We start from the raw sequence: 23840 nt of genomic DNA on the forward strand, positions 1-23840 counted from the left end.
CTCTTTGGGGGTATTTGATTTAGGGCTGGATTCGAGCCGAGCCGAGCTCGGCTCGGTTTTTTAATGGCCGGCTCGAGTTCGGCTCGAGCTCGACTCGAGCCGGATTCGGCTCGGCTCGAGTTCGGCTCGTTTTGGGTTCGGCTCGGTAACGGCTCGACTCGGCTCATTTTTCATATCAAAACGGCACCGTTTTGTGTATATATGAGGATCAAAACGACGTCGTTTTGTATAAAAAATTTTTAAAAAAATATACCGAGCCAACCCGAGCCAGCTCGGGCTCGGCTCGAGCTCGATCGAGCCGGGCAGAGCCCGGCTCGTTTCGGGCTCGAACCGAGCCGAGCCGAGCTCGAGCCCGAGCTGGCTCGGCTCAAATCCAGCCCTAATTTGATTTGAAGAATCTTTTATTATTAAATTAAAAATATTACCTTAAAGATAAATTACTTTGAGGATTATTGGGTATAAATTATTATTATATTTGATAAAAATAAGTAAATATAAATAATTATTGTGTTTAGTTAGAGATAATAAAAAAATACTAATATATTATTTTACTTAAATACCTTTAGGTTCAATTATTTTAAAATATTTTTTATGTTATTTGTATATCGATTGAAAATGAGATTATTTTTACCGAAAAAAATTAATAAATAAAGATATAGTTATAATATAATCTAGAGTACCTTGATAATTTTTTAATGCTTAAAATAAAGATGGTAATCAAATTATTCTCTTATATTATTTATCATATCTTCATTAGTAATAAAAAATTATTGAAATATTTTATTACTTATAAACCACACAAAATAATATAAGTAATAAAAGATAGATCATCAGTACTTTTTATAAACCTTTAACCAAACAATCCCAAGTTTAATATGGGGTGTTAGGTGTAAATTTGAAAAGTTAGGGGGGAAACAAAGGCATATGAGTAAATAACAAGAAACCCCTAATTTTTATATTTATTATTATCCCACGTATTCAAAGTTTCACATAGAGTATATATGCAATTTAAAAAGTTAGTGGTATAACCAACACTATCGTAAGTAATGAAGGGATTTCAATCTCATAACTTGCCCTCCAAACTATGATAGTCAAATCACATACTGTCTATTAAAACCCTAATATAGTACATTTGTTTAAAAACAATAATAAGAAAATTATAAAATTTGTCATTATCTCATCATTTAGAAAAACAACAAACACCTCTTAAAATTCTAAAATTTCTCAAATATATCCTGTCATGTCATCAATTTTTTAAAAAGATATATCATTACATATCAATAATATATATCGTATAAACATTTGATACACTATAAATTACATATAATTTTTCATTTATATCAAATCGTACAATACATATTATATATCATTGTATACTTATAACCACATTAAAAACCAGTACTCAAGAAGCTGTATTATTTTCTTTTAAGGGTAACATGAATAGCAATAAAAATGACATCTAGAAACTATTTTATTCAAAAGGGGACTACTGGCTTATGAACATTTTAGTTTATCCTTCTGTCATCAAAATGGAATATAGCTAATTCATTATCAAAAGATAAATAATTTGAAATATAAATTAGGCAGTATTTGTAAACAAAAAGGATTGGATGGCAGCGGTTGTGACCAAATTGTTCTTCCACCATTTAAGTTGGAACTCACCCCAACTGAAAGATCCTTGTCAAGTGAAGGTTTCAATGTAGAAACATGGCATAGATTCTTCGGTCATCTAGAAAGAGTTTGCAATCAACAGACACTTGTAGTGCCTCAACTTCAATCAGCACCTTTCTTGCCGACAAAAGTAATATCAATGCTCTTGCCGCCGCTTTTGTTGCCAATATGCCAGGTTTTGTTTGAATTACTGTGTGTCGATGATCGTTTCACCGGCGTCGGGCTTCCGAAAACTGGTTTGCAAATGTAGATTGTGATGTGACTTCACTTATTGTGTGCAAGGTTGATGCCTTTGCTGACTACGAAAAGCAATGTGCAGTTTGACCTCAACCATCTCAGAATCATTCAAAAATCCTTGATTATCAGTGTTGCTACACAACCCAGCTGCTACCTGGTGCTGCCTTCACTCCCCTCTTCTTCATTTCCCTCCACATTCTCTGCGCATCCTCATGTCTCCCTAAATTAGTGTAAATTCTAGCCAATGGTATATAATTGGAAGGATTTTCAGGCTCTATCTCTACCAATGCTCTCCCAGCAATTTCTGCAAGCTCAAGCTCTCCGTAAGTTTGACATGCACCGAGCAGGGCTCCCCAAGCTCTTGCGGTCACCTCCACTGGCATTTCCCTTATAACCTCATATGCGTCATATAATCTCCCTGCTCTGCTCAAAACATCCACCAAACACGAATAATGATCACTAGTTGCTTGCATACCATAATCTTTACTCATTCTTGAAAAGTAATCCAATGCTTCATCTGCTAATCCTGCATGGCTACAAGCTTTCAGTACCGCAAGAAAAGTAATATGATCAGGCCAGACCTCCGCCTTCTCCATTTGTCGAAAAATTTCCAGAGCAGTTCTAGCTTGCCCATGAATCGCATAGGCTGATATCAGACTGCTCCATGCCACCACATCTCTGTCCTTGATACTGTTAAACACAATTTGAGCACAATCAAGAGACCCACAACGCCCATAAGCCTCCACTAGCCCACTTCTCAATTGCGTATTCGATTCGATATAATTTCTAATAGCATAACCATGAATTTCTTTGATCAAACTCAAAGTGGCAACACCCAAACAAGCAGGTAATAAAGCAAGAAGAGTAATTAGACTCCGCTTCAAACCCCACTCTTGCATTTTTCTATAAAACACAATAGCCTTAAACGACCCCTCTTCCAGTTTAGCCAATCCCGCTATTATAGAATTAAATGTGGCCTCATCAGGCGCAACATCCATAACTTGAAACAATTTCAAAGCGTCCATAACATAACCATTATGTGCATAGAGTGATATCATGACGTTCCACACAACAACATTTCTCAGAGGAATTTCGTCGAACAATTGGCGCGCCCAATAAATCGACACGCATTTACCGTACGCGTCAACAAGAGCGCACGAGACAAACGTGTTGTTCAGCAGAGACGATTTTGTGACATGGCTGTGGATGGCGGTGCAAAGCTGAGGGCGGCCAATGGCGCCGCAAGATTTGAGGACCAGAGGAAAAACAAAGGGATCGAGCGTGAGAGCAAGTGAAGCTTGGATATGGCGAAAGAGAGAAAGAGCTTGATCATGCAGGCCTTTGCTAACGTAAGAGGAAAGCTGCTTGGTGAAAGATAATAAGCGCAAATAGTTTGAGGAATAGCTCATGTTTTCGCCATTAATTGGAATGATGATATAACAGATTCAATCTTTCTTCAAATATGCTACATGAATATTATTTTTAAGGCCAAATGACTATTCCCACCCAAGGTTTAAGGTAATCCTAATTTTTCATCGAATAATTATTAAAAATTTAAATACTCGTAAGTATATTAACTTTTATTATTATTAGTAAAGATAAAATTATTATTTATTAAAATATTTTTTAAAAACTCAAAATTTATCATATTTCTCTTTTCAAGTTTAAAAATCTAACAATTTTTTTTCATTCAAAATTTGAAAAATCAATATTTCCTTATATGATTTCTCCAACCACTGTTACTGACGGTTGGAGACAGTGACAACGACGTTCTCCCTCCCTCCCATCTTCTGTCTCACTCTAACTCTATTTTTGACTTCACTAACTAAGGAAACCAATGGACAAAGAACAATTCATCTTCATCTTAGATGAAAATGATGGATCTCTCTCAGACGTCGATGATTGTCTTTTTCGTTTAGACTGAAGACGTTTCATTTTCATTAAGAAACAAAGAAATGTCTTCGTCTCTAACTTTTCGTTGGTCAAGGTTAACTGAAAACGGAATAAGATTGATAGAGAAGCTGAGAAGGAGAGAAAACATCATCGTCTCTGGTCATCAGTAGTGTGTTGGAAAAACACTCGAGGAAAATATAAGTTTTTCAAATATTGGATAGGAAGAATTTGTTAATTTTTAAATTTAGGGGGTGAAAATATGATAAATTTTTAGTTTTTTAAATATTTTAATAATTAATAATTTTAACCCTAAAAATAATAGTAAAATTTAATAAATAAGTAGACATTTAGATTTTTGATAATTAATAGTTGAGAAATTGGGTTTGCATCCAAAGCTAGGTGGGACAGTTATTTGGCCTTTTTGTTAAATCAAAAATAAGTATGAAGTCCTCAAACATAGAAAATTTATCATGTACACATGTCAAATACTACAAAAACAACTTCAAACTCCATTAAAATATTTTTAATTGATTTTTTTTATTATATATAAGATAATTATTTTCCAAGGCCAAAAGACTTATTCTCACCCAAACTTTATTGCATTTTCAAATTTACAATCGTAAAATTTTAAAAATCTAAATATTTAACCTTTTGTTAAAATTCTTTGTCAGTATTAAAATATTATTGAACTAAGAATATTTAAAAAATTAAATTATTTTTACAATTTTTTCCCCTTAATTTAAAAATATAATAATTTCTTTCACCTAAAGTTTAAAAGTGATCATTTTTCCTTAAAATTTTTTTCTACTTCTCTAGTGACCACCTCAATTCTAACAAACAATCGACCTTTATTATATTTTCCTCTCTTTTGTTGATCTTTTAGCATCAAGTTTTATTTTTGTCCGACAAAGAGGCAACAAAGATTGGCGTCAAAAAACAATTCAAAACTGTTTGCCTTCGTCTTGTTGGAATTTAAATGAATATTAGTGTTTATTGTTATGTCTAAGAATTCATTTTGCAAGTATGGGCAAAAATATGTGACTTGTGAACAGTCAACAAATTGTTTCATATGTTGTATTGAAAAATTTTTAAAAATACCCTTGTGTTACTTAAAATATGAAAAAAATAAAAAAACCCCTAGATCGAGTATAAAGTTACAGTATTCAAAAGTGTTTTTATCGTAATTCTATGCGATCAATGGATAATTTGATTTTTATTGCAAAACATAAGACCCAATATTTTTATAACCGAACAAGATATCGACCCAATGAAAAGGATGATATTTGGTTTGGTTTTCATATTAACCAAGTTAAACTCAGTTTTATACATTGTCTAATCGGTTTGATTAATGATTGACAGTTTAACCGATCGAATCAATTGATCCGATCTGATTTTTAAAATCATATGAGAAACATACAGCCCGCATCTGTGTGTATCTATATAATCTCCATGCAGGGCGCTAAATAAAAAGGATTGGGAGAGCAGAAACACAAGTTGTTTGTGTTTAGGATTAATAGCTACTAAAAAGAAAGATGGCAAACAACTCAGAATTGATATGAATCAATTTGAAAAACAATTTTATTGTTGGGATTCCAAACGTTAAGTATAAGGCTTAGATTTTATATTGAAAATTATGAACTTCTTGTGTAGGGTTTATGTAGCTTTAGACTTTTCAATCTTAATAGTTTTAATATAAACTTTTAGTATGAGATTTATATAACTTTAATCTCTCTAATTTCAATAATTGGTTTTTGAAGTACAGTTCTCTTAAAGTTTATATAAATTATTTAAACCCCTTTTTAATCACTTTTCATTAATATAGATAGTTAAATAGGCAAACAAACTAATGAGTAGGACTTCAAAATTCAAACCTTCAAACCCACAAAATCCCAATCTTGCCAGTATACAAATTAAAAGCAAAAGGAAAGATTGATATATAATTGTGATTTTTTTGAAGTATTTCATTTTATTTTGGATCTGTTGTTATTGCATTCCCCAAAACATTATTTCATTGGCTTCTTTTTTATTCCAAAGAACCTATATATACAAGTGAAAGTGAAAATTCACACACACACACAAAAGGGAAAACCAGAAATACCAGTTGAAAATTCATCACAAATTCAACTGATATATTATCAATTGTCATGTTCAACTAAATGTTAAAAATGAAGTAATGGGCCATAACTATCCATGAAGTAATGGTCTCTAGGCAACTAATGAAGGTTTTGCTTCTTTTTCTACAACAAATAAGAACTGGAAACTGACAAACATTTATTCAACAAGCATATATGAAAAACAAGAACAATGGATTGTCATCAGTCACTCATATTTGTTCAACCGATTTTAAAACTACATAAATTCTCAATAATTTCATCACTTTCGTAAAAATTAATACATAAAATAACAGTCTCTTTATTCAGCTTTAGGTCAGTTTTAATGTCTTAAAACGACTTTCTTTCACAACAATGAAGAGAGAAGAGATATTCTTTATATGCCTAGTGTATGTTTCTGAAAGTTTAAAGCTAAATTGGCATTTCATTTAGAACTTACTCCTGAAATTTTCTCAAACTTTAGGGGAGCTCTTGGGTATGATTAGTTTGAAATTTAGGTTTAAAAAAATAATAAGAGTATGTATATCTACTTTTGAATAAGTAATGTTACGTGTATATAATTTTATTTTTAATTCAAAATCATTTATTTACAAAATAACATATCATATGTATATCCAAATTGTATATAAAAAATGTATAGAAACAGATATCCCATGTAACAATGTGACATAATGGAGAGTTTAAGATACACCAACATCCAAAAAAGTTTGACATTAAAGTTACCTAATCCAAATTTCAAATGGGAAATATGCAAGTTTTGAAAACTAGAACAACGGGATACATGTATAGATGGCATTCATATTGCACATAAATTACACAAGTCTCAAAATGTTGACTACCCGACTATGCTTTGTTACATGTAGCTTAAAAGTGCTCATGTTGAGCAGCATCATGAGAAATAGTGTCACAGTCAGTAGCATCAGGTTTCTATAATTTCCAACCTCATTGCATTTGTTCCAAAATAATCCATGAGCCTCAGCTTATCACCATGGCGAAAGTTTTCCATCGAAACTTTTTTCAACTGATGTCGCCAACACTTTATAATCCGTGAATGGCAGCAGACTAGGTCCTTCTTTCCCAGAGCTGAAGGCTTAGCATATTCGAACTACAAGAAAAGTTGAGTGATTTGTTGATTTCAGAGAAAGAAACAATTGAAATCTGAAACATATTTATATTAAGAGTGTTTTTCTATATTACCTTTAAGGAGTTCTCTCTACCATTAGAGCCTGAAACAATAATGGACATGGTCTCTAAAAGAGGAGAAAGCCAAAGCAAGCCATCCACCAAACTTACTATATCCCTCGGTTGTGAGTCTATTATTATCTTCAGATGCTTGATATCAAACAATGGTGGAAGTAAAGTTTCTCTCAGATCTTCAGGGAAAATCAAAAACTGCACAGTGGTAAATGAATCAGTCTGAAGAATGTAAAATTGGATGCAGATTTAACATATATAGAAACTTATGGAGGTAAAAGTTAGAAGTAATTCATACACTAGGGCAAAGACTTCTTCTCGCAATGCAGTTAAGTATCAACAACTTGCAATGATCGAAGTATCCCAAAAAATCTCTCAGTTCGTTGTACCAGTCTTCTGTTGAGGTCAAATGTCTACCGTAATCCAGTACGAGTTCAGCTTCTAACTGAGGAGAATCAATCGATAATGGCGACTGTAGCACTTTACCCTCATAGCTGAAGGAAATGAGATTTGGAGCATAGATTACTGCTTTCTCCAATATGGAGCAAGTGATCAACTGGAAACTTTTGAGTTGTTGATGAGAAACCTGAAGATTTCTCAACCTATCACAGTAGCTCAACCGAAGGCTTTCAAGAAGAGGTAATTGAGATAGCCTTTCTTCAACCCACCTATCATCTACATTAGCGCTGTCTAACTGAAGGTTCCTAATGAACCTACAGGCTGTGATCTTAATTTCACACGGTCTCGACTGCCCAATATACACGAAAGATTGAACATTATGAGCAACAATTTCAATCTTTTCTAATGCGGCACACTTTCTAATCTCCACTACTTTTACTTCAGGATTAGGAATGTATATTTTTCTCAATCTGTTACACTCACACAGAATCAAATTCTCAAGCAAAAAAAGCTTAGAAACATGGTTTTTAAACCACTCACTGGTAATCCTTGAAGCTCCCCTTATTTCTAGATTGGTAAGCGAGTGACAGTCGCCTTGGTTAATCTTGCAATTCTGGTACTCCACTCCACCGCCCGAACGTTTTCCTGTGAATGAAAACGATCGAAGATTTGACTCTGAAATATCAATCCGCAATAGCCCGGCACAGCTTTTCACCTCCAAGGTTTTAAGTTGATCATTTGAAACCCTCAAAATTTTCAACCTTCCACAGCTTATGAGACTCAGTTCTTCACGCGAAGGAAACTTTTCGAGATCCAGTTTCTCCAAATTGAACCCTTTTAGCTTCAAAACCTTGAGTGAATCCACAGGAAACAAAACCGACGGCAATCTGTAGTATAAATCGTTGTAAACATTGTTGTGCAGAAACTGTAGATCTAATTCTTTCACCTTGTGCTCGATCGCATAATTTATCGCCCCATCAATTCGACTGTCAGCCTCCACACTACCACCAAGTAAAACCAGTAGCCTGAACTTCTCTAAACAAATATTCGGTGCACGACGTTGGAGAGAATCACGCACAAAATCCAAGAACTGGTCTAATGAAGTATTGATTGGAAATTGTGTGAAGTCGATGTCAACAATCGGAAAAGAATGCCAAGCAACCCTGAATCTTTTAGACAACACAATGCTTCTAGCGGCATATTTGATTGGAAGTAATAATAGAATATTATGAATAATATGTTCAGGTAAATCCGAAATCATATCCGCTTTGCCTGTTGATGTTTGCAATTCTTTTCTCCGCCCCATTGCAGATTTGAGTTAGATCATATATGTGGGTTTGTATGCTGGCAGTAGGGTTAGGGAGGGGAGATTTTCCAAATCAAACTAGGGTTTTGATTTTTCAACAAAAAGAAAGAGTTACAATGGGACAGAAAGACAAATCAGAAGAAGAAACGCAGAGAAGAAATAATCCGTGAGCATCAAATCTAGCATTTATATGGCAATAAAATAGGGATAGGTAAGTAATTAAACATTTATTTACACACATTTAATTGTTTAAAATTTAAAAAAAAAAATCCCTTTTTTTTTTAATTTGTGTTTGGGTTTTTCAGATCAATTCGGATCAAATATCGGATCTTGTAGCATGAGAAACACGTTACGATTTAAGAGTTTTGGCATGTGACGACTGAAGGAAAAAGTCTGGCCAATGGGGAAGCGCGTGTATGAGTTTGCCAACCAACAGTGTAATGTTAAGTGATGCCGCGCGTCGAATCAGCACAGCATGCAGATTCGTGGATGGGGTCCACTGACACGTCAACATTAATATGCGGTAACTCATTCTTCCGTGTTTGTGAAAATTAATATTATTACATTCACGCATCATTAATTTCGTTGTTAATTGTGTGCTGTCATCTTAATTAACTTGCCCCGTCATTCACAGAAGGCCAAAAAACTTATCCCCACCCAAGGTTGACATATTTGTACTGTTGTACGAAAGCTTCGAAAATTTAAATATTTAATGAGTTATTAAAATTAATAAAATTGATTAATTTTAAAAATACAATTATTATTTAATCAAATATATTAAATAAAAAACTTTATGTTATTTTTCATCCCAAATATAGTTAATAAAAATTCAAATTATTCATATTTTAAATATGTTGTTTCAAAATTTTTAACTCAACACATATTAAATGAGTATTTTTATGGTTTTTTACGTTCTCCATTTTTTATAAATTTTTTAAAATATAAAAATATCTTTTATATTTTTAATTAATTATCATAATATTATAAAACAAAAAACATAATTTATTGTCATCTAAATTTCTAATATTTTTTTATAATTATTTATGATAATTAAATTTGGATTATATATTATATTATGTTTAATAGTCAATTAAATACATTAAATTTAAATTGTTAACCAGAAGATCTATGAAAAATATTAAAATTATGTGTTATATTAAACTTATATATATATATAGTTCGTATTTTTTCTATATCTGAATTTTATGTTCTTTTTTTGTAAACATATTTTTCATTATTTATCATATTATAACCATACATTTTTTTTCTCGTTCTCGTATTTACTAATTAGAACATTAAAAACTAACATTTTTTTTTTTAACATTAAACTTTGAAAAGTTACATTTTCCTCCAAAGGGTTTCAATTTTTTAGGAAAATTTTTCGACAAATGATCGACTTATCTGACGTTCTTTATCACTTCTAGTGATGTCTCTCCCTCTCTAAAAACTTGAAAGTCATCTCTCTCGACTCGTTTAGACGAATCAACAAAGATGTTCGTCTTTGTCGATTCGTTTGAAATAGATGAAAACGAGCATTTTCGTTGATTTATCTAGACAAAGTCCGCCTTTTTTATTGAAGATGAGTCTGAAAGAAAGGAGAAAAGGGTGAAGGATGTCAGTTGCTTAAGGTTGTTTCCAAATTTCTTATTTCTTTTTCTTTTTACCCTTATTTATTATTTCTCTCTTTCTATAATAAGGTTGTTTTTATTGTATAATTGTATATTTTAGGGTAAATAGTATTTTTGAGAATATTGGGGTCTTTTAAAATTTTTAGTGGGTTATTGAAGATTTGAGAAAAGGTGGGAATTAGTCATTTGGCCTATTTTAAATGGTTAATTTCATTTGTTACTAAACTATTTTATTACTTTTAGTTGGTGTCCTAATTAAGACATGCCAAAAGAAAATTTTGGTTATTCATTAAAAATAATAATAAAACCATATCATGTGGCAATAGCTATATATGGAAAAATATTTACTAAAAATAAATGTCATAGTTTTATTGTTTTGAAAAATAGATAAATTTGTGAGAAATACTAATTACATAGAGAATACATGTAATGATAGTTCACCCGCTTATTTTTCAGAGACAGATATAAAAAATAATCTATCGAAGCACGTTGATAGTGTTTACAGAATAAAATATTTCGATAGATTATTGATAGTTTATTGTGTCTCTGAAATTTACATAAAAAAAATTTTCGATAGATTATTGATAATTTATTGTGTCTTTGAAAAGTACGAGTCAAAATATTCTACAATTACATTCATAGTTATGTTATTTATTTTTACAGAAATGTTTCGATAGATTGTTGATAGTATTTACAGAATGAAATGTCTTGAAGGGAATATAGTTGTGTAAATATCTCTGTGGAGAGTTTTCGTGTCTTTTCAATTTATTTATCTTTTCATTTTATTCTTTCTTTGTCTTTTACGATTTTTTTAATTTATAAAATGAAAAGATAGGATTATAATCTCTTATCTTTTATATTCAAATTTAAAAGAGATAGAATAATCTTTTAATATATTTCGAATAAAGATGAAATATAATTTAAAAAGTTATTATACAGATCAATATTTTTGTAGTATTTTGCTTCACTCGATAGTTTTACACTATAAGTGATGGTTCAAACTTAATTATCTCTTCGGAATGAAACTAATTATACTAAATAAATAAAATTTCATGCTTTTGAAAGACTTAAACTCATTTTTTATCTTTGGTTACTCATACTCCGGCCAGGGCAAAATAACAATTATAAAAACAGCCTAAATAATGAATCTCCTTGTTGGGTCACAAAGTTCAGGGCCCCGATTATTTCACTGAGCCCTAAGGCCTAGGCAGCACCATCCAATGAGTCGGTGGCCAGTGGCCTCGAAGAATCGAGAAGCAGGCATTTGGAGTAAAAACTATCATAAGAGTCCAGGAGGATTGAATTTTATCTAAACCGCCCCCAACCTACATTTAATATATTAAAAAAAGGTCAGGTTTCTTGCGTGCAAAGCAATCTGTATCTTTTGTTGTTCAGAGCAAACCAAACGCACGTATGGCGAATGCTGTTGCGGCCAGCGTCTCCGCCCAGGGCTGCCCCAACGCTCTCAAGCCTTCTCCCGTTCTCGCTCCTGTGATCCCCGCGGCACACGTCGCTTCTCGGTAAGCGTGTAGCGCTTCTATTGCTAAGCATTTATTTCATTTTTGGTATTAGACTAGGTTTTGGGTATCAGAGTGAAGAAAATAGTTTCTGTTCGATTGTTCGTTGATTTCAAGGTTATGTTTCTTTTATGTGTATACACATTCGGAATGGTTAGGGTTTCGGCAACTCGGAGCTGTTGCTTTCTTTCGTTTTTTTCTTGTTTTTTATTATTATTATTATTATTATTTATAATTTTGATTTTGGCCTTTTCCTTTTATTCCACGGGCTGTGTGTCGGGTGTTTTTTTCCATGCCTTCGGTGTTTTAAATGATTTCATTATTGCTTGCTTTTTCGGGTTTTAGGTACAATCTAGACGTAATTTTCTAGTTTTGAAATTCTTTATACAAAATATCTGAACAAATTTGCCATTTTTTGGAAGTTTTAGAAAACAATTTTGGTATATAATCTAAAATATGTTGCAAACTGAATCAAAGTTACCAAAGAATGACGCCGTTTGGAATGAAAAAGAAATATTGATCAAATGCAGTGAAATGAAAAAGAAATATTGATCAAATGCAGCGTTTCACTACAGCCATGTGACGATGTCGTTTAACAATTGATAAAATATTAGTGTGAAATCTGAAAATAATTGAGAAAGTCTTTTTTCATGTATTTGTCAATAAGATTGTAATTGAAGCTGTATTCTGGAACTCTAAATTTTAAGCTCTGTTTCTGGATGATGAATCAAATATCATAAGCAACCACAAATAAAAGGTAAAAGCCAAGTAAATAGTGTGCTTAATATCTTTGTTTTAGGTGCAGTAATTAGTGCCCTTTGTTTCAACCCAAGGAATAAGAACCAAAATGATCAAAAATCAAATTGGTGCTTCTGCATCAAGACCCCATTTTTCGATTTTGTGAAATTATGTCTAGAATTAGCTTTAATGAGAAATAAAAAATTGCACAGTTTTGCATGTAGGTGGTGCATATTTCTTTGACCACTTTTGGAGAATTGGTCTTAAAATGTTGTGAAATTACAAACATACTTATGGTGTTTTGCATTTGACAATGATTTTGGGATCTAGTTTGCTTCTCAAGTCTAATTGGCTTGTTGGCTTTTCATTAGGATATTGTAACTAAAGTTTCATTCATGTGTTAATGTTTGTGTTTTTTTTTTTTATATAGCTTGTTACTAATTATATATCTTTTCAGAGTAGATATTTTGAAGAAAAAAGATTCATTCTTCATTTGCATCCTTGGTTTTGATGCAGGCATAAGAATGTGATTGGAGAAAGAGTTTCCCTGACCTTAAGGTCTTGTAAACCCCGACTTGTAGCATGCAATTCAAATGTGTCTGGTTATCCCATTGTGTTAACTAGCAGTTCACAGGGATCTCAAAAAGATCACTCATTGCCTACGGGTATACTCACTGTTATCTTTTTTTTTTTTTTGCACCTTGAAAAAATAATGATTAAAATTCATGGAACCTTTTGGATCAGAGTATAGGAATACATCCTAAAATTTTTTGATTAACTAATATATTCATTGTGCTACTTGGCTGTGAATGAGTTGAATGGTTCTTGGATGGAAGTGATGTTGCCTTGAATACGAAGCTGCTTCCTCTGCTCTGTCTTGCTCTTTTGCTGCCAAGAACCACAAAATATGTGTATTTCACATATTTATATTATTTGTGTTGACATTATATGTAGATGTAAATGTAATTATCGGGATGTACACTTTTATCTGTGTGCATTGAAGTGCTTTTTTCCTTGATTTTCTTTTGCATCAAGTACGTAATGCTCAAGGATATAGGTAGAAATTGTTGTTGTTTGTAGGGTACATCTTGTGTGTAGAACACCAACTGGAATAGACTAATGAAGCAATCTATATATAGAAAAGAAATTTAAACTTTGCAAACTGTTTTGTATTGTAGTGTTTTGGTAGTACTTCAGGTTTTATTTTTGATTCTTCCTACATACTGAAAAATGGAGGTTTTTATTGTTGTCTGCAACTGTTTAACCATTCCACTTTGAAAAAGTTAAATAATTGATCATCACATTATCAAGTGTTGACATGCCCTTTTTGTCTGTGATGGAAATGAATGTGGTGGATAATTGAAAGTTTTTATGACTCCTAATTTTTTTTTGTTATACTTATCAATTAACAGGAATGCGGATCTCACAAATTTCTTCAAGACATATCCCCTTTTCAGGCAGGGACCAAGGCATGGTGTCACACACAAACCTCAATTTACCAAGGCGTCGTATATCTCCAGCACCCCCTAGAGCAGCAGCGAGGGATGTATTTGGTTTTCGCTTACCTGTTATGACTGAGAAACCCGAATGGTGGTGGAGGACTTTAGCATGTATACCCTACATAATAGCTTTGCAGATATCTGATGTTGGGTTTTATCTCCACCCCTTCTCAGAACACTATGAGCTTTTTGAAAACTTGATTTATTTCGTCCCTGGAGCCATTACTAGGTTGCCAAGCTGGTTCATCTTGGTATATTGCTATATTGCATATATTGGAATTGTGAAGAATAAGGATTTACCACACTTCTTCAGATTTCACTTGATGATGGGCATGCTGTTGGAAACTGCCCTGCAGATAGTCTGGTACACCTGCAATTTTATGCCGCTAATACACTACAATGGTAGGTTTGGGATGCACTTCTGGGCAGGCGTTGGCTTTGCATTCATTACAGTCTTGCTGCAGTGCATCAGGTGCGCTGTTGCGGGCTCGTATGTCCAATTACCCTTAATTAGCGATGCTGCATTTATTCATACTCTGTTCCATATAGGAGGTTTCCACAGGCCCTTCTAGGAAATTTATGTATTGATCGGGGATTCTGGAGAAGGGCTACTCGTATTGTGTAGTCCAGTTGCCTATTTCAAAACGGGAATAAAGATTATGGTTGAGTCTCTGAGTGACGGATGTAAAAGTAATCATTTTGGAAAGTGTTTTTGACTGTACAATATTTTGTTTCTAAGAACTTAAATATATTGCAGAATGTATTTCTGAAGCAATCCTTTTGGTTGTAATATTATTATCTGTCTTCTTCTATCTTGTGATGGGATAAGTTCCTAGACGCCCAATAGGAAGCTAATACCTTAGCTAAAAGCAAGATGTCTTATCACTTTTGGAGAAAACCAGTATTACTGTTGTCTTCTTTCCAACCTTCCTTTCCATGTGGCTAGGATAATAGCAGTAGCCTAGGCATCAAATCTAATTAGATCCAACATCGTTAAATCATATTGAAAAATTTTGTAAAATTTGAGGCAATATATAGTGTTGTGCCCATGCAGTTTGTCTGGAGATGATAATAGATTGGATAGGGGTTGAATACTTTAATTTTTATTTTTGTAGAAGAAATTTTTTTCTATCCTTGATACATAGATGATAAAAAATCTTCATCTTTGATACAATAATGATAAAAAATCTTTCTTCTTTTTTTATAAGAAAATTTTTTTCATCTCATTTTATGGGGAAATTTTTTTTAATACTTTCCCCTCTCCATCCTTATTGGATTAATAAATGAATATTTATTAAAAGTTATGATATATTTATAATAATTTAAAAATTTTAAATATAATTTAATAATATGTAAGAATCTAGAGAATATTTCAAGGGTAATTCAGTATGTAGGGGAGGGGAAAGCTTGAAAAATCACATTGAAAAATTTTGTAAAATTTTAGCCATTACGTACTGTCCCTCTATAATTTGTCTAGAGATGACAACAATTTGAGTAGGAATTGAATACCTTAATTTCTATATTTGGGGGAGAAACCTTTTTGTTATCCTTGACATTGTGATGATGGAAAATCTCTCGTCTCTTTCTTATAAAATTTTTTTTCTCTTTTATTATCTTATCATGAATTTTTTTTTTTATATTTTATATTTTATTAAAAAATAATAAAATATTTATTAGATGTCGAATATATTTATAATAATTTAAAATTTTTAAAAATAATTTAATATATAAAAGTTTAGAATATATTAAAATATTTTATTAAGTAAAAGGGGGAGAGGGTGAGGATAATTTCTGTAACTCATCCTCTTTTGAAAGGATTTTAGCTACGCCTATTTTTGTTTCCGCCCTTTTTCTTGTTTTCGATTGGATTAAAAAATGGCCAAACGACTATATCGCACCCAAGGTATATTGCAATCTCAAGTTTACATCCTTTAACTATGAAAATACTAAACACCAACCCATAGCCGGTTAAATTTAACAAAACTCTAACCCCTGAAAATTTAATTTCATTTTCTCCCCTAAAAGTTTAAAAACTAACATTTTTTCCTTAAGCTAAATTTGAAAAGATCGTATTTCCCCCCCTAGGGTTTAGTTTCCAAACCTTTTCACTTTCTCCGACGCCATCGCCGGTCGTCTCCCCCTCCCAACGGTTTTTCTTCCATCGATGACCCCCCTCAACTTCACCCCAACCCATCCGGCGTAGAGAGATATCGTCTGGGAAGAGAAATCGTCTTCCCAAAAGACGAAAACGAGATCGATTATCTTCCTAGACGACGATGACTGGGAAGACAAAGAACTTCGCCTTCCAAGGCTTCTCTGATGCCGATCGGGCATCCAAATGAGAGAAAAGAGATCACCGGAAGGAGATGATGCTTCGAGAGGGAGAGGTCGTTGGCAATAGAGCCGAAGATGTCGTCAGAGATTTCAAAATAAAATATTAGGGTGAAACTATCATTTTTTAATACTTAGACTAAGAGAAAATTTTATTTTTTAAAATTTAGGGGGACAAAAGTAGACTCTATTTTAGTTTATTTTTAATATTATAGAGAAAATAACGATTTTACCCTTACCACCGTTAATTTTAACTGTTCATAGTTGGGTATTTGATATTTTCATAATTAAAAGATGAAAACTTGAGATTGAAGCATACCTCAGTGGGACATAGTCGTTTGGCCTAAAAAAATCCCTTTCTTTCTTTCATTTTTTTTTTTTTTCATGGGAAAAATTGAAGATCCGATTTCACGTCCGATTGTGGTCTCTGAGTTGTCGGCACAAGCAAATTTGTGATGATTAATGGTGCAGCGGCAATGATTTTTCTGTCCCTTTTCTGTTAGGCCAAAAGACTAATTCCCACCCAAGGTATAGTAAAATCTCAAACTCCTACCATTTAATTTTTTAAAAACTTAAATACCTACTCATGATTTAAAAATCTAATACCTATTTTTCAAAATTAAGTTAAGGTTAAAAATAAAATCATTATTTAACAATAATATGTAACGTTTATATTATTTTACTCACTTAATTTGAAAAACTAATAATTTCTCCTAAAATTAAATTTTAAAAAGTGATATTTTTCCCCTTATCTCGGGTTTCCAATTTTGTTGGTGAATTTTTGGCCAACAATGGCCTATCTCTCTCCCTCTCGATGTTGCCTTTTCCTCTGTGTTCAATAACAGATTGACAACATTTGAATTCGATGGAATCCAGACATCCACTCTTATGAAGATCCAGACGAAGAGTTTTAACTCTTTGTCTGGATTTCGTCAAATCTATATGTTATCAGTCTGATATTGAACATCAGAGAGAGAGATGACACCGAGAGGGAGAAAGATCGATCATCGTTGATCGAAATTCGTTGACAAAATTGGAAATCCTAGGTAAGGGGAAAATATCATTTTTCAAATTTTTTTTGAAAACTTTGTTAGTTTTTCAAATTGAGGAGTTAAAATGACATAAACTTTAAATGTTATTGTTAAATAATGATTTTATTCTTAACTTTAACTTAATTTTGAAGAATAAATATTAATTTTTTAAATTATGAATAGATATTTAGGTTTTAAAAAATTTGAGAACAAGAGTTTGCAAATTCACTGTACCTTTATGCTAATATTTTTAATTGTGTAATCAAAATTGTGATTAAAATGGAAACAAATGCATTTTATGACTATTTTGGATCTTCGATCTCCAAATGTCATCTACCTAATGACATGGCAAGATCATAGCCATTCCTTGACTTGTCTAAGTCAACCTCACTGATCATGACCATTTAAAATAATAAAATAAATCTTAAAATTCCTTTATTCGCATCCATCTGTCAAACGAAAGTGACATAAATAGAAACAAAACAAGAACTCTTCTTCACCGTGCTTGCTACCGAGTCACTGACACATCAAGCAAATTCAATTTTACAACTTCTAAAACTTCTCCCGTACGGATCCCCGCTTAATCCACTAAACTGTTTCAATATTTCTTCAACTTTCCGTGGAATTTGTTTTAATTTTCCCGGGAAAGATAAACAGTTTGAATTGAGGTTTGGCAGTTGAGATGAGGAGAAGAGCACCGGATTTCAGAAGGCCAGTGAAGAGGAGGATACCAAATGTGGTGTGGATTTTTTGTCTGATTATCCTTTTGATCTTCATTGTTATTTTGAGCAAAGAGAATAAGATTGAACCCAGACCCACTTTTCCGAAGGTTAAGATCTTCTCTTTTCACTTATATTTAATTTTCTATTTGAGATTCTTCCTGAGAAAGTGTAGGGAAATGGGAAGATTAATAATTTTAAGTATTGGGATAGCTTTATGCTTAACTGTGTTAGTACTTACTGTTATCATTCCGGTTAGGAAATATATTCAATTTCAGGGATTAAATCACTATTATGCTAATGTGATGTGGCATTTTCTTTGTGATTGGTGTAGCTGATTATTTGTTATATTGGATCTAAGCCACGCTTACATCTTGAATAGCTTATATATAGACTAGAACTAGTATGAGTTTATTCATTTTCGTCCTAATCAGATTTCAGTAGGGTGTACATTTAGTTATGAATTTTATAGTATCTAAGGATGTTTGTTTTTTCTTTTCTTGTTAAAGATTTTTTTTGAACAGTAATTGATTACTTATTAATCGTTGCTAGAATAAGTGATTGCCTTTCAAATTTTCTGATGGTTGCCATACGCAGTACTAAGTTTTTTGATTCGCAGTGAGGCTTAAGCTGAGACAAAATTGGGGAGACATATTGAAGAGTTCATACAGATCCCCCATTGTTACAAGTTCTTTTTTATTTAGGTGATCCATAATTTTAGGAAAGCGTGTATACTATCTACTTATAGTAAGTTATATCAAGAGGGTAGGAATTAGTAGATCGCTGTAATACGTTTACACAGGAGAACTGATGAGTACGCCATGATTAATACTGAACTAAAAGTTTGAAAGTTATAGTTGGGACCCCATATCAGTTGATGAAAAAGTTTAGACATCTAGGATGGGACACATTAATATTATAGTGGGTGAATGAAGCTTAGTGTAACTGGGGATGATATAAGGTACTGTGGGTGATAGAGTTGGAAAGCAACAAAAGTCTACAAGTATTGGAGATTGGAACTGCATATGATTATGGTATGATCATGTTTTAGATGGAATAGCATAATTTTTAGGAAGCTTGAAGAGTGCATGAAGCAGCAGTTACATGTGCCATTTTTTGATGTATCCAACAAGAAATCTCTTGAAATCTTAGTAATAGGAGTGAGGTCAGGTTTATTTTTTAAGGGTGGTAGAAAAAGGAAAGGTAAAAGTGTTTCAGTATTGTGGTGATATCAGGTATATCTGTTTGCAGGAATTATCTTGGAATCTATTGAGTGCTTGATTAAAATGAAATGATTTTAGTGATGCTTTTAGCGAATTTAGTAATTGAATAGTCATTGGACCAAACATGGACTATTCCTCACAAAATAAGTAAGCATGAAGCCAAGTTTAAAGTTTGGAATTAAATTAATTGGTTAGAGGGGGTTTCAAGGAAAAAAGTTTTGGGTCCTATACGTATTAAAATATTTGAAGAGTGAATTGTGGGGCTTTAGTAAAGGGTGTGGAGATTCCACTATTTTTTTGGCTGAATTTTTCCTCCTAATGCAGAATTTATTTCTATTCTATTCCATTCTTTTTTTCTTTTTATTGTTTCAAGGAAATTTGAAATAAAAAACAATTGGCACATTGTGCTAAACCATGGTTAGTTTGGGGTTAAATTTATGTAGAACACTATGTTTCTGATTAAAAGAATTTAATGTAAAGCTTACAGAGTGAAAGAACGAAGTTCTCATTTAGTAATGTGAATTGGTTTTGTTCTTGTTACTTTCCCAGCTGATTTGTTGAGAAGACAATTGAGAGCATCATTTGGCCATGAGGCTAGAAAAGTGAAGGTTTTGCTGTTAGGTTATGTGGGTCACCTACAAGGAATTTAGGATTCATATTGCATGTTGCTGTGAGTTGCATAAAAGTTCTTAAATCTTATCGATCTTTGTATGCTTTGTGGAAGCAAGTGTTTTTGTCTAGTTTCAAATACTTTCTATTTTATACTAACATAAACTCGTGTGGTCAATAGAAAAAATTTCAAAGCAGGTGAAACTGGACATGAGAGTTGACATGCGAGTTGAACACCTGAATTTATAAATTAGGCAGCTGACTTCAGACATTCTATTTTATTTTCCTTAACTACTATTATAATTTCATTTTATATACTTAGTGTACCTTAAATTTAGAGTTGACAATTTTCAACACAACTCATTAACCTGACACGACATGGCACAAAAAAGGTCAGATTAGGGTTGGTTTTTTGGTATGAAATTTAATTTAGGCCAGTTTAACATGATCGAAACTAAATCTGGTAGTGTTAGGGTTAATATGAAACTAACCCAAACTAATTTGAATGTTTAGAAAAATGATACTATAGTAAAATTTGTTAGAGGCAAATTGAAGAATTGTTAAAGGTCAAATATATGTATTATCTAAAATCCTTACATATTGCATATAGTTGTATCTTTATGTAATTATATTTCGATTATTTTTTATTTTTATTTAAATTTTTATTTTATTTTTTAATTGTGAGAATGAGATTTAGTTACTAAGATTATTGACTTGTTGTAAAGGGTATTGGTATGTAATTTTTGGGACTATTTGTAAACAAAGCAAAATGCTATGTTAGGTGTTTTGTTAATAGTTGATTAAGGTAATTTGAGAGAAAAACTGAAACACTAAAAACACTAGGGAAAGTGAAAATAGTGAACAATTTTGGGTTAATTCGGATTGCGTCAGATAAACCCAAATATAGTTCAGGTTGGGTAGGGTTGATAGATATTGATACAATTTTAATTCTGGTTAGGTTAGGATTGAGAGTCATTGACCCGAAATGCAAACTGACACGATGCAAACGTGATTCGATAACACGAATTGTCAGCTCTACCTGAATTTTTATAAGTCTAGATTTACATCATGTACATATTGTGAAGCATTTTTTTAACTTGATTTATACTATCCTTTTGATTTTTGCAAACATTTTGGAGGCCCTTAATGTTGGGCTACTTGCAGTAAAAAAATCTTGAGAGTGAAGATGCGAACCATAAGTTGGTAGCACAATAATATATACTTGCCCTCTCTTACAATTTAGTGTGTTAATTTTCTATGTTCAATGTTGGATCTTCATTTATGAAAACAAAATGGCTGTGCATCTTGTGCCTGAAAAATATTTACTTTATCTGAAATTTTTTTTATGTTAATGTGATGGTAGCAAGATAGTGGTAAGGCTCACATAGATAATATAAAGGGGGATTTGCAAATGTGCCTACTGTTTTTTTTTTTTCTTCTTCGTCCGTGTGGAAATGTTGCATATGAGATGTTGTAAACTCACTTGTTTGCCACTTTCATTGGAGCTCTTGAGCTTGATGCCATTTTAATCTTTTTGATGTAATTTGTCTTTTTGATGGAAGATGTTTTTCAAATTGGAGGCCAATAGTGTTTATTGCTTTGCTTTTCCAGGAAAAGTGGAAAAATATATATATAAATAAAAGAAATCTTTTGTGCTACCGAGAGTCTTACAGTCAGTAGCAAAATAATTCATAATTTTTTTTTTGGGTAAGAAAAAATTCATAACTTCAATTATACAGTCTGTCAAGTATATCATAATTTCAATTAAACAGTCTATCAAAATATGTCTGATTTCAATTATGTGGTCTGGATAGTGAATTATTGGGATTGTGCTGTTTGGTAATGTTAGCATCATTCAAAGGAATCTTAAGAAACATGTTGAATTCTGATATATATTATACTGACAATGGGAACTGCTCTCTAAGTTTTATTAACTCCATTGCTAAAATTTAAAAAATGTTTGATCTTTTCAGAGATCTAGCAGGCATGAGAGGATAATGGAAGGTCTGAACATCACTGATGAAATGTTGAATGCTAACTCAGTTACCAGGCAACTTACTGACCAGATTTCTCTTGCCAAAGCAATTGTTGTGATTGCCAAAGAAAGCAACAATCTTCAATTTGCTTGGGAATTAAGTGCCCAGATTCGCAATTCACAGTCCCTTCTTTCTAATGCAGCGACAAGACGAACTCCTTTGACAACTGGAGAATCAGAAACTGCTGTCCGTGATATGGCACTTCTACTCTATCAAGCTCAGCAACTTCATTATGACTGTGCAACTATGATCATGAGATTGAAAGCCAAAATTCAAGCTCAAGAAGAACACACGAGTGCTTTGAATGAGAAGAGTTCAAAATATGGACAAATTGCTGCTGAAGAAGTCCCAAAAAGTCTGTACTGTCTTGGTGTTAGGTTAACAACTGAATGGTTTGGAAATATAGATTTGCAGAGGAATTTTGAGAATAAAAAAACGCAAGTGAAACTTTTAGATAACAGTCTCTATCATTTCTGTGTTTTTTCTGACAACATTCTGGCAACTTCAGTTGTGGTCAATTCAACTGCTTTCAACTCAAAGAATCCAGATATGGTTGTCTTTCATCTTGTAACTGATGAAATAAATTATGCTGCAATGAATGCCTGGTTTGCTCTCGACAGTTTTAGAGGAGTAACCATTGAGGTTCAGAAGTTTGAGGACTTCACATGGTTAAATGCTTCTTATGTTCCAGTACTTAAGCAGCTTCAAGATGCTGAAACACAGAGCTATTATTTTTCTGGGAGTAGTGGTGATGGTAGGACTCCAATCAAGTTTCGGAACCCTAAATATCTGTCTATGCTCAATCATCTGAGGTTTTATATTCCAGAAGTTTTTCCTGCACTGAAGAAGGTGGTTTTTCTTGATGATGATGTTGTTGTTCAGAAAGACCTGTCTGGTTTGTTTTCCATTGATTTGAATGGTAACGTCAATGGAGCTGTGGAGACATGCATGGAAACATTTCATAGATACCATAAATACTTGAATTACTCTCACCCTCTCATTCGGGAACATTTTGATCCTGATGCTTGCGGGTGGGCATTCGGGATGAACGTGTTTGATCTAGTCGAATGGAGGAAAAGGAATGTAACTGGTATCTACCATTACTGGCAAGAAAAGAATATAGATCGGACATTGTGGAAGCTTGGTACTCTGCCACCAGGACTTCTGACATTCTACGGCTTGACAGAACCATTGAATCCTGCTTGGCATGTACTGGGGTTGGGCTATACAGATGTTGATCCTCAATTGATTGAGAAGGGAGCTGTGCTGCACTTCAATGGAAATTCAAAGCCATGGTTGAAGATTGGAATGGAGAAGTACAAGCCTTTGTGGGATAAGTATATCGATTATAGCCATCCTTTGTTACAACAATGCAACTTTCATTGATACTGAGCAAGTTCCACAATGAACTTGGTGAATCAGAAGAACTACATTTTGTGATGACGAATGCTTGTATGATTTTTACAAAGATCAAGCATGGCTGTTGGTTGCAACATGGGGTTGCTCTATTGATGTTCTTATCTGCTGTAGTATAGCTTGCCATATCAGTCGGTAACTGAAAAAGTTTTTGGTCAGCAATTTAGATTGAGTTGTAAACATTCGCAATTTCAAGTCGTTTGGTAGATTTGCTTCATTTCACCCTGCCAAAAGTCCTTTTCGCGGGTGGTTAAGAATCAACGCTTTATTAACCTATTTTAT

The 23840-nt window shown here is 32.8% G+C and overlaps 4 protein-coding genes across 4 annotated transcripts; 2 read left to right on the forward strand and 2 right to left on the reverse strand.

Moving 5' to 3' along the window:
* Positions 1 to 1380: 1380 nt before the first annotated feature.
* On the reverse strand, positions 1381 to 3388 carry LOC123195855 (putative pentatricopeptide repeat-containing protein At1g03510). The gene has a single exon (XM_044609717.1). It carries the CDS (start codon positions 3315 to 3317, stop codon positions 2043 to 2045), a length of 1275 nt encoding a protein of 424 aa, XP_044465652.1. The 5' UTR covers positions 3318 to 3388; the 3' UTR covers positions 1381 to 2042.
* Positions 3389 to 6598: 3210 nt separating this feature from the next.
* Positions 6599 to 8934, reverse strand: LOC123197036 (putative F-box/FBD/LRR-repeat protein At1g78760). Its single transcript, XM_044611216.1, has 3 exons — positions 7405 to 8934; positions 7110 to 7304; positions 6599 to 7017 (listed from the first exon to the last, which is right to left on the reverse strand). The coding sequence occupies exons 1-3, from the start codon at positions 8809 to 8811 to the stop codon at positions 6832 to 6834; spliced, it is 1788 nt and encodes a 595-aa protein (XP_044467151.1). The 5' UTR covers positions 8812 to 8934; the 3' UTR covers positions 6599 to 6831.
* Positions 8935 to 11741: 2807 nt separating this feature from the next.
* LOC123195563 (protein TIC 20-IV, chloroplastic-like) lies at positions 11742 to 14968 on the forward strand. The gene is made up of 3 exons (XM_044609345.1): positions 11742 to 11959; positions 13211 to 13359; positions 14107 to 14968. Exons 1-3 carry the CDS (start codon positions 11853 to 11855, stop codon positions 14763 to 14765), a joined length of 915 nt encoding a protein of 304 aa, XP_044465280.1. The 5' UTR covers positions 11742 to 11852; the 3' UTR covers positions 14766 to 14968.
* A 3062-nt stretch (positions 14969 to 18030) lies between these two features.
* Positions 18031 to 23775, forward strand: LOC123195430 (probable galacturonosyltransferase 10). The gene is made up of 2 exons (XM_044609113.1): positions 18031 to 18384; positions 22080 to 23775. The coding sequence occupies exons 1-2, from the start codon at positions 18238 to 18240 to the stop codon at positions 23526 to 23528; spliced, it is 1596 nt and encodes a 531-aa protein (XP_044465048.1). The 5' UTR covers positions 18031 to 18237; the 3' UTR covers positions 23529 to 23775.
* Positions 23776 to 23840: the final 65 nt, after the last annotated feature.

This window comes from Mangifera indica, chromosome 14 (assembly GCF_011075055.1).
Source record: "Mangifera indica cultivar Alphonso chromosome 14, CATAS_Mindica_2.1, whole genome shotgun sequence".
Taxonomy (NCBI): Eukaryota; Viridiplantae; Streptophyta; class Magnoliopsida; order Sapindales; family Anacardiaceae; genus Mangifera; species Mangifera indica.